The 13,350-nt window shown below is 32.4% G+C and overlaps 1 protein-coding gene across 1 annotated transcript; it reads left to right on the top strand.

The window, feature by feature from the left end:
* The first annotated feature begins 11,109 nt into the window (after positions 1-11,109).
* On the top strand, positions 11,110-12,793 carry LOC137834463 (wee1-like protein kinase). The gene is made up of 3 exons (XM_068642509.1): positions 11,110-11,504; positions 11,832-12,080; positions 12,210-12,793. Exons 1-3 carry the CDS (start codon positions 11,501-11,503, stop codon positions 12,302-12,304), a joined length of 348 nt encoding a protein of 115 aa, XP_068498610.1. The 5' UTR covers positions 11,110-11,500; the 3' UTR covers positions 12,305-12,793.
* The last annotated feature ends 557 nt before the right edge of the window (positions 12,794-13,350 follow it).

Genomic DNA, 13,350 nt, shown 5'->3' with positions numbered 1-13,350 from the left:
CACAAATGTGAAGTATCCTGATGTAGATTTTCTATCTAAAACATTCTTTTCCCAATCTGCATCAGTGTACCCTTCAACATTCAAGTGATTATTCTTAGAGAACATCAACCCCTTTCATGGTGAGGCTTTTAAATAGCGCAGTATTTACTTTACTGCATTCTTATGTTCTTCACTTGGATTATGCATAAACTGACTCACCACACTTACGACATAGGCAATATCAAGGCTATGCGACAAATAGATAAGTTTTCCCACCAACTTTTGGTATCTTCCTTTATCCATAGGTACTTGGTTTGTGTGTTGTGAGAGTTTGTGATTTTAGACTATTGGAGTATCTGTGGTTTGCAGTCCAACAGGCCCACTTCAGCCAATAGGTCCAACACATACTTTCTTTGAAACAAGAAAATTCCTCTTTGTGACCTCGCCACCTTTATTCCCAAGAAGAACTTGAGTCCACCCAAATTCTTCATCTCAAACTCAATTGCCAATTGCTCTTGTAGTCTTAAAATTTCTTCAGTATCATCTCCAATAATAATCATGTCATCTACGTAAACAATTAGAGTTGCCACCTTTCCTTGCTGATATTTTAAGAATAGGGTGTGATTTGCATTACTTTGGTTAAAACCATATCTTCTCATAGTTGAGCTAAACCTTCCAAACCATGCTCGAGGTGATTGTTTTAATCCATATATGCCCGCTCTAACTTACATACCATCTTGTTTCTAGAAGAGGGCATATAGCCTAGTGGGATATCCATATAAACCTCTTCTTCAAGATCTCTATGGAGAAAAGCGTTCTTCACGTCGAGCTGGAGTAGTGGTCAATCCAAATTTACTGTAAGAGATAATAAGACTCTAATAATATTTAGTTTGGCCACCGATGAAAAAGCTTTTGTAAAATCTATACCGTACGTCTGTGTGAACCCTTTAGCCACTAGCCTTGCCTTGTGTCGATCAATGAATCCATCGGCTTTATATTTGACTGAGAACACCCACTTGCACCCCTTTGTCTTCTTCCCTTTAGGAAGTGGTATCAACCTCCATGTATTATTCTTTTGTAAAGCTTCTATTTCCTCTTGTATGGCTTGTGCCCACTTAGGATCAACTAAGGCTTCTTCCACATTCTTTGGAATATGACAAGAGAGTAATTTCTTTGTGAAGGCTTGAATAGGCTTTGATAAATGTTGAGTAGTCATATAATTTTTAATGGGGTATTTGGACTATCTTTCTTCTATATCAAAAGATTATCTAATGGGTGGCTTTCCTCGGTTATTCCTGACAGGTAATACATATCTTATAGGAGCATTAGTAGGTGAGGAGATAATAGGAAAGCTTACCTCCTGATTGTTCTCAGTGAGAGATTCAGGCACTGTGGAGAGAGAGGGCTCTTCACTTCCTTGAACTCCACTGGCAACTTCTTCATCACCACTAGCAACTTCTTCATCAGGAAGAGGATCCATTTCACTCTCAACTTCAGTTATGTTTACATGTTGCATTTCGGTTTCATCATTATGGATTACTCCTTCAACTCCGGATTCATACTCTCCAATTTGTTTCTTTTCAATAGTTGGTGATGATGGAGCCGCTAAGTACCAATTTAGCTCTTTACCCATGGACTCCCCCTAAAAATATGAATTGGATACCAAAGGGGAAAAGAAAAGTTAAAATTCTAGAAAGGTCACATCCATAGAGATATAAATTTTGTTGGTGGTAGGGTCAAAGCATTTGTAGCCTTTCTTATATAGTCCATAGCCAAAAAACAAGCACCTGACAGCACATGGATCAAGTTTTGTGAAGATGAACAAAAACTACACATTCAAAAATCCTAGGTTGAAGCATTAACACACTAGGTATCAATACATGAGAGGAGATTACTTGTAGAGGTGTTTTAAAATGCAAGACCTTGGAGGGAATGCGGTTGAGGAGGTATACAACTATAGTTACAACATCAACCCAATGTCGAGTTGGAACATGGGTACCAAGAAGAAGAGCACATGCTGTCTCCAAGATATGGCGATTTTTCTGTTCAACAACGCCATTCTGTTGTGGAGTTTGTAAGCATGAGGTCTCGTGAAGAAGACCATGTTGTTGGAAGTATGCTTTGAAACGATGGTTAACAAACTTCCCTGCGTTATATGACCTAAGAACTTGAACCTTGGTTGAAATTTGGTTTTGAATCATGACATGAAAATTCTGAAATATTTGAAACTCCTCATCTTTAGTCTTCATTAAGTAAAGCCATGTCATCCGTGTGCAATCATTGACAAATATTATGAACCAACGGCGACCAGATACTGTAGTCCTAAGGGAAGGTCCCCACACATCATAATGTATTAGAGCAAAAGCAATATTGCTTTTATTCAAACTCATCTAATAGGAGGTTTTATGGCTTTTAGAATATCACATGTAAACTCAACATTTTTCAAGTGTAAAAATAAATCTGGAAATAAATGTCTTAAATAAATGAATGATGGATGTCCCAAACGACGATGCCACAACCATATTTCTCGTTCTTTGATACTGAACTGATGGTGTGTAAGATGTGCTTCTCCTTTGCTAAAATCATTTAGGTAGTATAGTCCCCCTCTCTTAGTACCACACCCAATAATCTTCTTGCTGAGAACATCCCGAAGGACACAAAATGTAGAGTACATCAATACTACACAATGAGTTCTTCAGTTATTTAACTCACAGACATTAATTTATTAGATAATGTAGGAACAAGAAGAGTGTGAGATAAATAGAGATAGGGTGATAATGCCACAGTCTCTGCGCTTGTGACTGGGTATGCAACTCCATTTGCATTTGTAATGCAAGTCCTACGTGGTGGAGTTGAATGGGAGAAGTCCATGGGATCGAAGGTCATATGGTCTGTTGCCCCAGAGTCAATAATCCATGCACTTGCATCCTGAGAATTAGGACTACAAAAAACTTGACTGCAGTTACCTGATTTAATTGAGATGAAGGAATTGTTCATAGGAACAAGCGAGATGTGAGACTCGACAGTGACTTCAACAGCTTTACCAATGCTGTCCTCAAGTGTAGTGGTGTCCTTTTCTTCTTAGCTTGTAGCTCATGCCACCACTCTGGATACCCATGTAACTTGAAATAGGTATCACTAGTGTGTCTTGCATTTCCACGATATGTACACTTTCCTCCATTGGATGGACCCTTCAACTTCCAGACTGAGTTGTGTTTTCCAGCCCCCAATGTTGGCAATTGGCCAAATTTTGTGCCTTTAGTTCCTAAAACAACACCACTTGTTATATTTTCTGCCTCAGATGTCATCACAATTTGACGAGTGTCCTTCCTTCGAACGTGTGTGTAAGCCTGCTCGATTGTGGGGAATGGCTTTAGTTGGAGTATGCCACTTTGAATGTTATCAAGTCAGTCATCAATCCATCGAGAAAGATATAAACTCTTTCCTCCTGCAACAGAGAATTGTATTTCTACATATCTCTTGGGCACTCCATGGGATTAGGATGTTGGAAGTCTATCTCATGCCGCAACCCTTGTAGATCATTGTAATATTTTTCAATCGATCATCCTTTTTGCCGCATCCGAATTACCTTTCGTCGGAGGTCATAAACCTACAAAGTATTAGATTCGTCAAAGTATGTCATAGCAATGGCGTTCCAAACTCCTTTCGTTGTTGGGAAGCGGATGAAATTCCCCACTAGCGAGGGATCCATTGAGTTGATCAACCATCCTTTCACTATGGCGTTCTCAGTTCGCCATTTACGGAATGTTGAATCAGTTTCCGACAATCGTGGGAATGATACGTTAATATATCCCAATTTGTCTTTTCCTGAGATGTACATCTCAGCCACTTGGGACGACATGCCATAATTGGAACAATCCAACTTGATGCTAATCGGTATCGTTGAGGACTCAGAGATTGGCGATTGTGATGTTGACTATTTTGGCTGTAAGATTTTCCAAGATGGACTCGGTAGCGGAGGCATTCATCTATTCAAGACTATTTAGGTCCCGAGATTATGTTCTGATACCATGTTAAAACATAAGGTATTTTATTCATGTGTATACCCTTTGAGTTATTTACAAAGTATAAATAGATAAAAAGAGGAGAAAGTTTAGAAATTATCTAGCCTATACACAATACTCAGTAATTTAAATCCTCGATCAAAGGGATTTAATAACTAGTTACAATTAATGCTCATATTTTCTTGTGATTCTAATGACTCACACCGACAAACCCCATATAACATGCACCACTATACAATCACATTCTTTTACCTAAAATTTTAATTTTACCTAAAATGACAAAAATACCCTCTTTTGTGTCATTAATCTCGGTAAAAAAAAAGTATTGGCCAGGTTGTAAATATTTCATTTTAGTAAAGTGAAATAGTTGGTCCACTCTAATAACAATTTCTTACACTAGAGCAAACATTAAAATTAAGTATTTTACCTTTCATTTGTGTGAGAATTCAAATAAAAAAATATGTTTTATAAACAAAATAAAACTAAATGAATTAGTGAATAGATAAATACTTAAATCAGTAACATTATAACAAGTTTTAACCCAGAATCAAATATGGTTTTAACTTTTATTTCATCATCATATAGAGTTTTTATTCAAAATGTATCAGTCATATTTTTCAAGTGTTCTGTCACTGTCATATATATTTCCCTGAAACTAACGCCAACTGAACTTTCATTTTAAATTTTGGTTGTGGATGCAAGGTCAAAAGTGCTGAAATTTTCGTAGTATATAATAGTGTTTGGTTGCCCATTTCACAACCTTGAAAGAGAGCACCAATCAAACCCAAGAGCAATTAGTAGCTTTTGCTATAGAAGAAGATTTTTTTTTTCATCTTTGGGCCCCAAAACATGTAATATTTCAGGCACACACCAACAACTAGTAGATGGAATGTTGCGAAAATATTTGGTGTTGCACACGTTTCATTGGACAAACCACACATTATTGCCTATTGGTACTAAAAATGAAATAGATATAACAATTAATATTAGATTGTTAATAAGGCTATAGTAGCCAATTTTGTGAAAGCAGATTAGTCATTTTGCTAGCAAAAGCCGAAGCAATTTATTTTCCCCTCATAATTTGTTTTATATTTTTGGTTTTTGTATAAAGTAGTACATTTTTTCCCTGGAAAATTACAGTTTGGTGTAATTTACCTTTTTTATAAAAATATTAAGTCCTACACAATGTGAATGTCTTATAATAAAAGTTGTATTTGGAGAAATCATATATTGTAATTTAGTTGTTGGGTATGACTTCAGGTCGAAAAAGACTTCACATGAAATTCATACCTACTAGTACGACTTTGTCCATCTCGTTAAACAAAAATTATATGATAACCTGACAATTTTAATTAAAATCAAAATTAATTTTAAGTGAAATTGTACGCGATTTGTATAACTTCAATGTAAAGTAATATAATTAAAGTAATATACTTATGTAAGATTTTAATTATATTATTTTACATCATATCAATCATATACGACTTTCATATACGACTTTCACTCTAAAATTATTTATATAGTATACGACTTATCAATTATCATAAAAGAAAAATTTACTCAAAATTATAATTTGGCGAAAAAATTACACTATTTTTATTATGAAAAACCTGAACTTTTTAGAAAACCCTAATGTTGCTAATGAAATGGAACTTGAATGTTAAATAGTATATTTAGTAATATAATCAGGACGAGAATCTCAAAAGTGCTTACAAACATTATTTTGTAATTAGATCTGTGTGGACTAAACCAAGGGTTAAAGCAATATGTGTGGTTATTTTTGAAAGTATTGGGTCAATCACCTTTTGTCTTTTCACTTTACCTACTCTTCCATACAGAGAGAACCAAGAAAATCAAGGGTTGAATCAATCAAATTGTTGCAATTTTGGTCAAGAGAAATGACATAAAAGATCAAGAGAAACTTTGTTAGATTAGAACAGTAAACAAGAGGTTTGTGGGATCTCATAATAATTAGAAAGCAAAACCCTTTAAGGATTTTTGTTTATTTCATGCATTAGATTCATCTTCAACTAGTTGATCAAAGATAGAAATGAATAATTTAATCTTTTATTAATTAATTAATGATGAGGCCATGCAATGTTATGCTTTGAGATGATTGTGATGAGGGCTTTTTGGTTACCTAAGCTACCTGTCAGAAAATGCTGAAACAAGATGAAGCATGCACACAATCATACCCCATTTTTTTTGTTTATTTTTATAGACAAAGAGATGGGAGAAGGATCATGTGTTCATGGTTGTATTTGTAGTCACCTATAAATTGAAGGCAAAGATTCCAACTCATTTGGTTGAACTTAAAGCAAGCATGAATGCTGCTCTTTTTTTTATGTTTGATGTTTGGGTTGGGTCTATAAGGCATATGATTTGCACATGTGGAAGCATGTGCTTTTGTTCTATTACCATCTACATGAATCATATGTTTAAGAGGAACACAAAAATAGTCTTCTTTTGTAGGTTATATAACACTATAATAATACTATAATGTGAATAACTTATCTCTTAAATACATATACTTGTTAATAGAAAGTTTCAGTTTTTGTTGCTTTGTCCAGGTTTTTTGTTCGACTTTTAGTCTGTTATTGAATTTTCTTTTTAAGACTTTTGTTTATTCTTTTATACGGATTCATCTGAAACATCTCTTGAATATTTTTGAAATATCTTTTAAATATTTTCTTTCAATTTATTTTATTTATTATCGATAAAAAAATACACATATATTTTCATCACTTGTGTTTATTTAAAGTTTTGATGTTAGTCTTTTTTCATTGGTTAGCATTTTCTTAAGTCATGCAAATATAATAAACGATTTTTTTTATACAATTTCTTTATTATATAAATTGAAGTTATTTTATAATATTCTTTAAATTAATCAAATTAATACAAATAAATAATATTATTTTGAATTAATTTTAAGGCAATGATAAATGCTAATATATAGTTTAAAAACAATAGGATTTATGAGAATCTATGTTTTGAAAATTGGACCTGCCATGAACCAGTGAAGATATCGTTCAGGGTTTATTGATTGAACGGGTAGTTAAATCGATATTAGCACATTAATACTAATAATTAAAATTGCATATAAAATAACATTTGAGAAATATAATATTAAAATACAATAATACTAAAAACTAACAGTAAAATATTTTATAATATTTTTAAGACATACATAATAATATTCTTTGAAAATGATAAGCTTTTTGAGAAACAATGAAAAATAGTTTATTAATAAAAATAAAAATAACATAAAATAAAAGTTTTTTAACAATCTTCGAACTGTTGCAAGAAAACGTTTTTGGACTGGGTTTCACAAAGCTATAGTAGGCTATCCTTGGTTATTATTTAGGCAATTTCTTCCTACACCATATCAATTTTGACCTTCATTTTTATAAAATTCTAAAACTATCCTTATTTTGGATTTAAAAATCCGAAATAGTAAATAAAATTAAAAAAAAAACATTCTGGACAAAAGAATCTGGAACACAAAATTAAAAATGTATTTCGGATAAAAATTTCTAGAATTCAAAAATGTGTTCCATATATCAAAATCCAAAATATTTCCAGATAAAAGGTTCTGGAAATTATTTTTATTTACACCCTCCTTTTTTATAAGGTTATTTTCGTCATTTATGAATGATATTTTATCATTTTCGATAGTGGATTGGGTGCATGTTGTAATTGATATGGTGCAGGAAAAAATTGCCTATTTTAAAGCTGTTGGAAAAATCATTGAACAAAAGGGTATTTCTTTTTCCAACCCCATGGTTTGATCCTGCACCTCCATGTAATGGTGAAATTACCTTCTTCATCTTCTTCACTCCTTCTTCATCTTCCTCACCCTTTCTTCATCTTTTTCGCCTATTGCTGTTTGCAAGTCACTGTGATTAATAGGAGGTGTGAAATGTTGTGATTCTGCAAACATTTGTTCCACTTTCTGGAATTTTCCCCCTCCCAATTAAATCAAAAAGAGAGTCGTGCCTTTAAGTTTCACTATCCAAATATAAATGTGCAATTTGAAATATTTTTTTTATTTCAAATTGTATAATTCAGAATACAAATTTGATATTGTATTTTGGAAGTACAATTTGAAATACAAAATTTTATATTATAGACGTGTAATTCATAATCTAAAATTTTATATTTGGATTCCACAATCTCAAATATGATATGAAATATAAATTACATAATATGAAATTTATATTTCATATTACATAATATGAAAAATCTCTGGATTTTACAATTATTGAAAAAAAAATGGATTCAAAAGATATTTTTGAAATTTACATAATTATGGGGTGTAGGAAGAAATTTCCTGAACAGAAAAGCAGATGGAAAGCCCTAACCCAATTTTTCCAAAACATAATGGGCTTCGCATGTGAACGAATTTGATTTCTGAAACGTGCCCATGATATTAACACTAGTTGAATCTTCTAAATTGTTTAGTTTTTAAAGAAAATATCCTTAATAAAAAATAATTTTTATTATCTTTAATAACATTTTATTGCCTATTCAAAGAAAGTTTGTACATTTTGTAAAAGCTTTCTTTAGACATCATATATTACTTATTTTCGTAGAGGAGAGAGAGTTAAATGGGTGTTAATAGGTTGATACTGTACCATAAAAAAATATTCAGTTAACAACTCAATAAATTAATATTTATATTATCTTTATTTTATTTTTAATTTAAAATATTATTATAATAGATTGTGAAGTAAATTTATTTCCTTTTTCCGTATAAAAGTAATATTTTCCTATTAGTAATAATTTTTCAAACAAATGAATCGTTCCAATATTTACTTCAGGAGAATAGAGTATATATTATTAATTGATGGTAGCAGTGTTGAATCTGTTACATCTATAAATGAAATGAAATCAAATAACTCAATTTTTATTTTATTCATAAGTACGAAGAATTTGAATACTTCTAGAATAATCACATCTTTTTTTACCAAACCTAAATTACCATTACTTAATTTATATATATTTTTATTAAATCCAACATACTATTTTTTTATTAGTATTTTTTTTATTCAGCATCAAATATGATGAAGTTTATCATTACTTTCTCTAGCTGTATAGGCAGAAGACTTCAGATAGTACCTGTGACTGGACGTACAATTGCTGATGTATCGTTGATCTTCAAATTCTTTCAAGTCTCATTCCTTTAATACTGATGCTCAGTCAGTCGGGAGCACCTGCTAATTGCACTTTGACGCTCAAATTAGTATTCTAATTTAGGTGTATTCTAACAAAATGTAAAAACGTACCTTACTTCTCCACAAAGAGCTCTATTTATAGTATTGATTTATGGGCCCTGACCCTCATGGACTGCATGTTAGTTATTAACTGATGCATAGTGATCCCTTAAAACCAAGGACGTGTATATTTTCAGTTAACTAGTTTTATTTATCACGTTGGAGATATTTTCTGTGTATTTCGAGATGTGCATTGACTCATTCAATGTTGTCACAACTGTTATTTATTTACTGTATATCTTTATTCATATTGACTCATACGATCGGTCACCAAGGCTGAGACAGGCTCGTCCTTGGTTGGCTGCCATCATAAAAAACCCATGGTTGCAAACTGCTTTTTCAAGATCCAAGGTAGACTTGTATTTTTCCACGGATAAACATAATAGTGAGTATTTTGGTCTTGGTGATGATCTTGTTTTCATTCTTTAATCTAAATTCATTCCAGAAACAGTTAAAATAATTTATAATCCGTGAAGAACATGTTTTGGTATCTATTCTTTCATGTGTAAACACAAAAAGAAGAAAATCAGTAGATGATACCTGGAACATTAACCAAAATCACATAGCAGTAGACGTTGAGAACAAAAACTCTACACTCCTTTACTTATAGAAAAAGCATTTACGCAAAAAGTGTAAACTTTTTGCAGGTAATATTATAGATTTCTTTTACTTTTCTAATGTAAAAAATATATTCTTTGTTAAATTATTTTATCATTCAATTGTGCTATTTAGTATTGTTCCAATACATCAAATATCTTATCCAAATTAGATAAGATATTTAGTTGCACATTTCAAAGTTTGTAAGAATAATAAGGAGAGAGAAAAAGAAGAGAAAGAGAAAGAGAAGAAAAAGATGTTATTTCATAAAGTGAAACACATATTTATACAAAAGGAGAAAAAAGAGATGTTATTTCATAAAATGAAAAGGGTACACACAAAGATGATATATTTATACAAAAGACGTTTTAATAATTATTATGAGTATCTTTCTTTATTTATAACAATCAATTATGCTTAATTATGCTTATAATTGATAATTAATTATGAGCTTCATTTGTTAATTGCCATTTATGCGTCCTACTCCATCACATTTGTTTTTCCAACCTTCTTTGCGCATGACAAGTAGGAGAATATATCTTACTTTTTCTCACCCTCATTTTAATGCATATGACCTAATACAAAGAAACTCCATCCAAATTATATTTTAATAATACACATTATATTCTAGGAATAAAACACACTTATTTAACAAGACTCTTTAATTATTTTAAAAAAGTTTAACTAAAAATGTTTATAATTTTCCATGTCACTACATTGTTTTTAAATTTCTATTAAAAATTGGTTTTCTTGTAAATTACAATATTTTTAAAAAATGTCTTATTAATTATGTTACAAAACTCTACTAAGTAAAAAATGGATCATATATTTTTTAATATAGTGTGTGCTTATTCTCTAATTATTTCACACTATTTAGGCATGTTGAAAATTACAAAAATTAAGAACAATATATACTGATATAAAATATATTTAAAACGTCACCTTTAAAGTTATTTTTTTTAGAAATATTATATCACTTTAATTAAATCAATTGTTTTAATCCATATTGTCTTATTTTTCGAATTTTCTTTCTTCCTTTTCTTTTTTATAGAAAACATTACTCAGATTGACGTGACAGATTCATGCGCGTCCCTTCAATCTTTCATCCTATCAGTTGAAAACTCTCGGAAGTCCCAATCTCAAGAACAAAATGAACGGTTAGGATGAAATTGGTTTTTCTGCAGTAACTTTACCGAACCCAGTAGAAAGTAACGGAAACGCTTTCTCTCCCACACTTCATAGCGAACCAGCAGAATGAGAAAATGGCGAAGGAGAAGGAGCAGGAGGAGTTGGTGCCTTCTACTGTCACTGCCGACGAAGTTAACCACGACGACTTGATTCTCAGCCAGGATCTATTTTTGTAACAATGCTCTTACTCCCTTCATGTTATCTTCAACATTCTCTCTCCAACTCTCACTGTTCTTTGCCTTTCCCAGCACACCAGATTACTTTGAAAGGCTTCCATTCTAGCATCGACATTGTCACATACACATCATTTTGTATAATATATTTATACATTTCTATTTTTATCTATATGCATATTCATGGTTTTTTTTAGAGGAGGAAGATGGCCCTTGCCCCAAGTCACCAGAGAAGCCCAGTACTTGAAAAACCAAGAGACGCCGAATGGGTAAAAATAAGTGTTGTTTGCTATTTCTCCATTTTAGAATTTGATCCTTACAAAAAGACTCTTTTTTCAGTATTACTCTAGCCAAACAAATTTGGTTTTTAATTATTGTTCGGTTGTTATTGGAGAGAGTAACTACAAAAAATCTAAAACGCTATAATCTTCAATTAAAAGTTGGTGTAAAGATTGTTATTTTGAAATGAAGAAAGTATTGTGTGAAGTTAAGTAATGCATTAGTGTATTTTTTAATGATTTTATTTTAGGAAATGACAATAATTTATTTGGTCATTGTTGTGGATGTTAACACTTTTTTCCTTCTGTTTGCAACAGATGATGGTATCTCAGGAGACACTCTCAGTTCTACGTCTTCTGGTGCTGGTCAGGCAATTGTGGAACTTGGGAAGGACTTTGTTGGAGAGGAAGTCGAATATAAGCCGAGGGCTCAAAGTTATGTGTCACGTTCTGCAATTGCATTGCGTTGCAGGGTTATGTCTCCTGCTTGCATTAGAAACAACTTTATGACAAGTCTTTCGGAAGAGGAACTGTACCCTTTTAGACTCCAAAATTCTAAATGTGCTAGTAAAGTGATGTTGTTCAAATTATTTGGATTTTGTTTTGTTGAGCTATTCTAATTTCACTTTTAGGACTAAATGACTAATGTTTGACTTTGTACGACTCTATATAATTATAATTACCCACTCAATGCAGACCTCTTCCCTTCACTTACTCGTGGTAATGGTCTATCACGCTACCACAACTACTTTTATCAGTATGAGGTATTATGTTTGAAAAAGAAACTGTAACTTCCTCACATGAGTTGCTTTGGATTGGTATTCACTGGCTACTGCAGTGCATAATTTGGTTTTCATAGCATGTGTAACTTTTCCTTTTGTTACCATTGAATTGGTAGAGGAAACTTTAGCAATGTTTATAAGGTATTGAAGCGACTAGATGGTTGCTTGTATGTTGTGAAATGTACCACCAAGAAGTTGGGCAGTGGAAGAGAAAGGCAACGTCATTAACATACCCAAGGATGTTATTTCTCATTGTGTTTATTTTAGCTATTTACACTAATATTTTATCATTGTAGGATTAAAGCTTATACGGAAGTTCAATCTATGGCTGCCATAGGTTTCTATTTTACGTTTTCAACTCTTGTTGTATTCTAAAATGACTTTCATATCGTTCCTTTAGTCATATTTACCTCCTTGCTTCTTTAGGTTTCCATGAGAACATTGTGGGATATTATTCTTCGTGGTCTGATAATGGACAACTGTATATTCAGTAGGAGTTATTTGATCACAGCTTATCCACTAAAAATTGCCCAACATTGCTTACTGAACGACATGAAATAGAAGCTTTATATCAGGTGTGGCTCGTTTTATATTTACTTCAAATTATTTGTGGAGTCGGATGGCCGAGACTATTTTTATGATATGGAGGGTCTAACAAAATTTCCTTTCCATTGGACCCAAAATCCTACCCAAATCACCACTTGGCCGAGGTTGTCTATGTCGGCATTAGACAAGGCGATCCTTGTTGTTTTTGACCAACTCCCATGTAAGTTTCCCACGCGAGAGTTGGTAGCATTATACGGGTCGTCCAAGAGGTGGACGGATTTTATTGGTATGTAGAGTGTTATGTATATGGTTTGTATTCATTATTTTGGTGGTGTTTAATTCATTTGTGTCTTGCAGCTATCATGACTCAGATGGATCCAACCTTGGGGGGACCTCATGGCTCAACTAAGACATCAAGCGTCTAATAGAAAAATAAGTACTTTTGAGATGGTTGGGAATGGGAACCCGACCGTTCCGATTGATGTGATACCGCCAACCACCATCGTCCC

The sequence above is a fragment of the Phaseolus vulgaris genome, chromosome 5 (genome assembly GCF_000499845.2).
Source record: "Phaseolus vulgaris cultivar G19833 chromosome 5, P. vulgaris v2.0, whole genome shotgun sequence".
NCBI lineage: Eukaryota > Viridiplantae > Streptophyta > Magnoliopsida > Fabales > Fabaceae > Phaseolus > Phaseolus vulgaris.
This window is presented reverse-complemented; position numbering and strand designations above follow the sequence as displayed.

What these genes read in the sequence shown, in the direction of transcription:
- LOC137834463 (XM_068642509.1), top strand. An exon ending in CCAAAATTCTAAATGTGCTA is followed by an intron (nt 12,081 to 12,209) that starts GTAAAGTGATGT and finishes CACTCAATGCAG; the next exon opens with ACCTCTTCCCTTCACTTACT.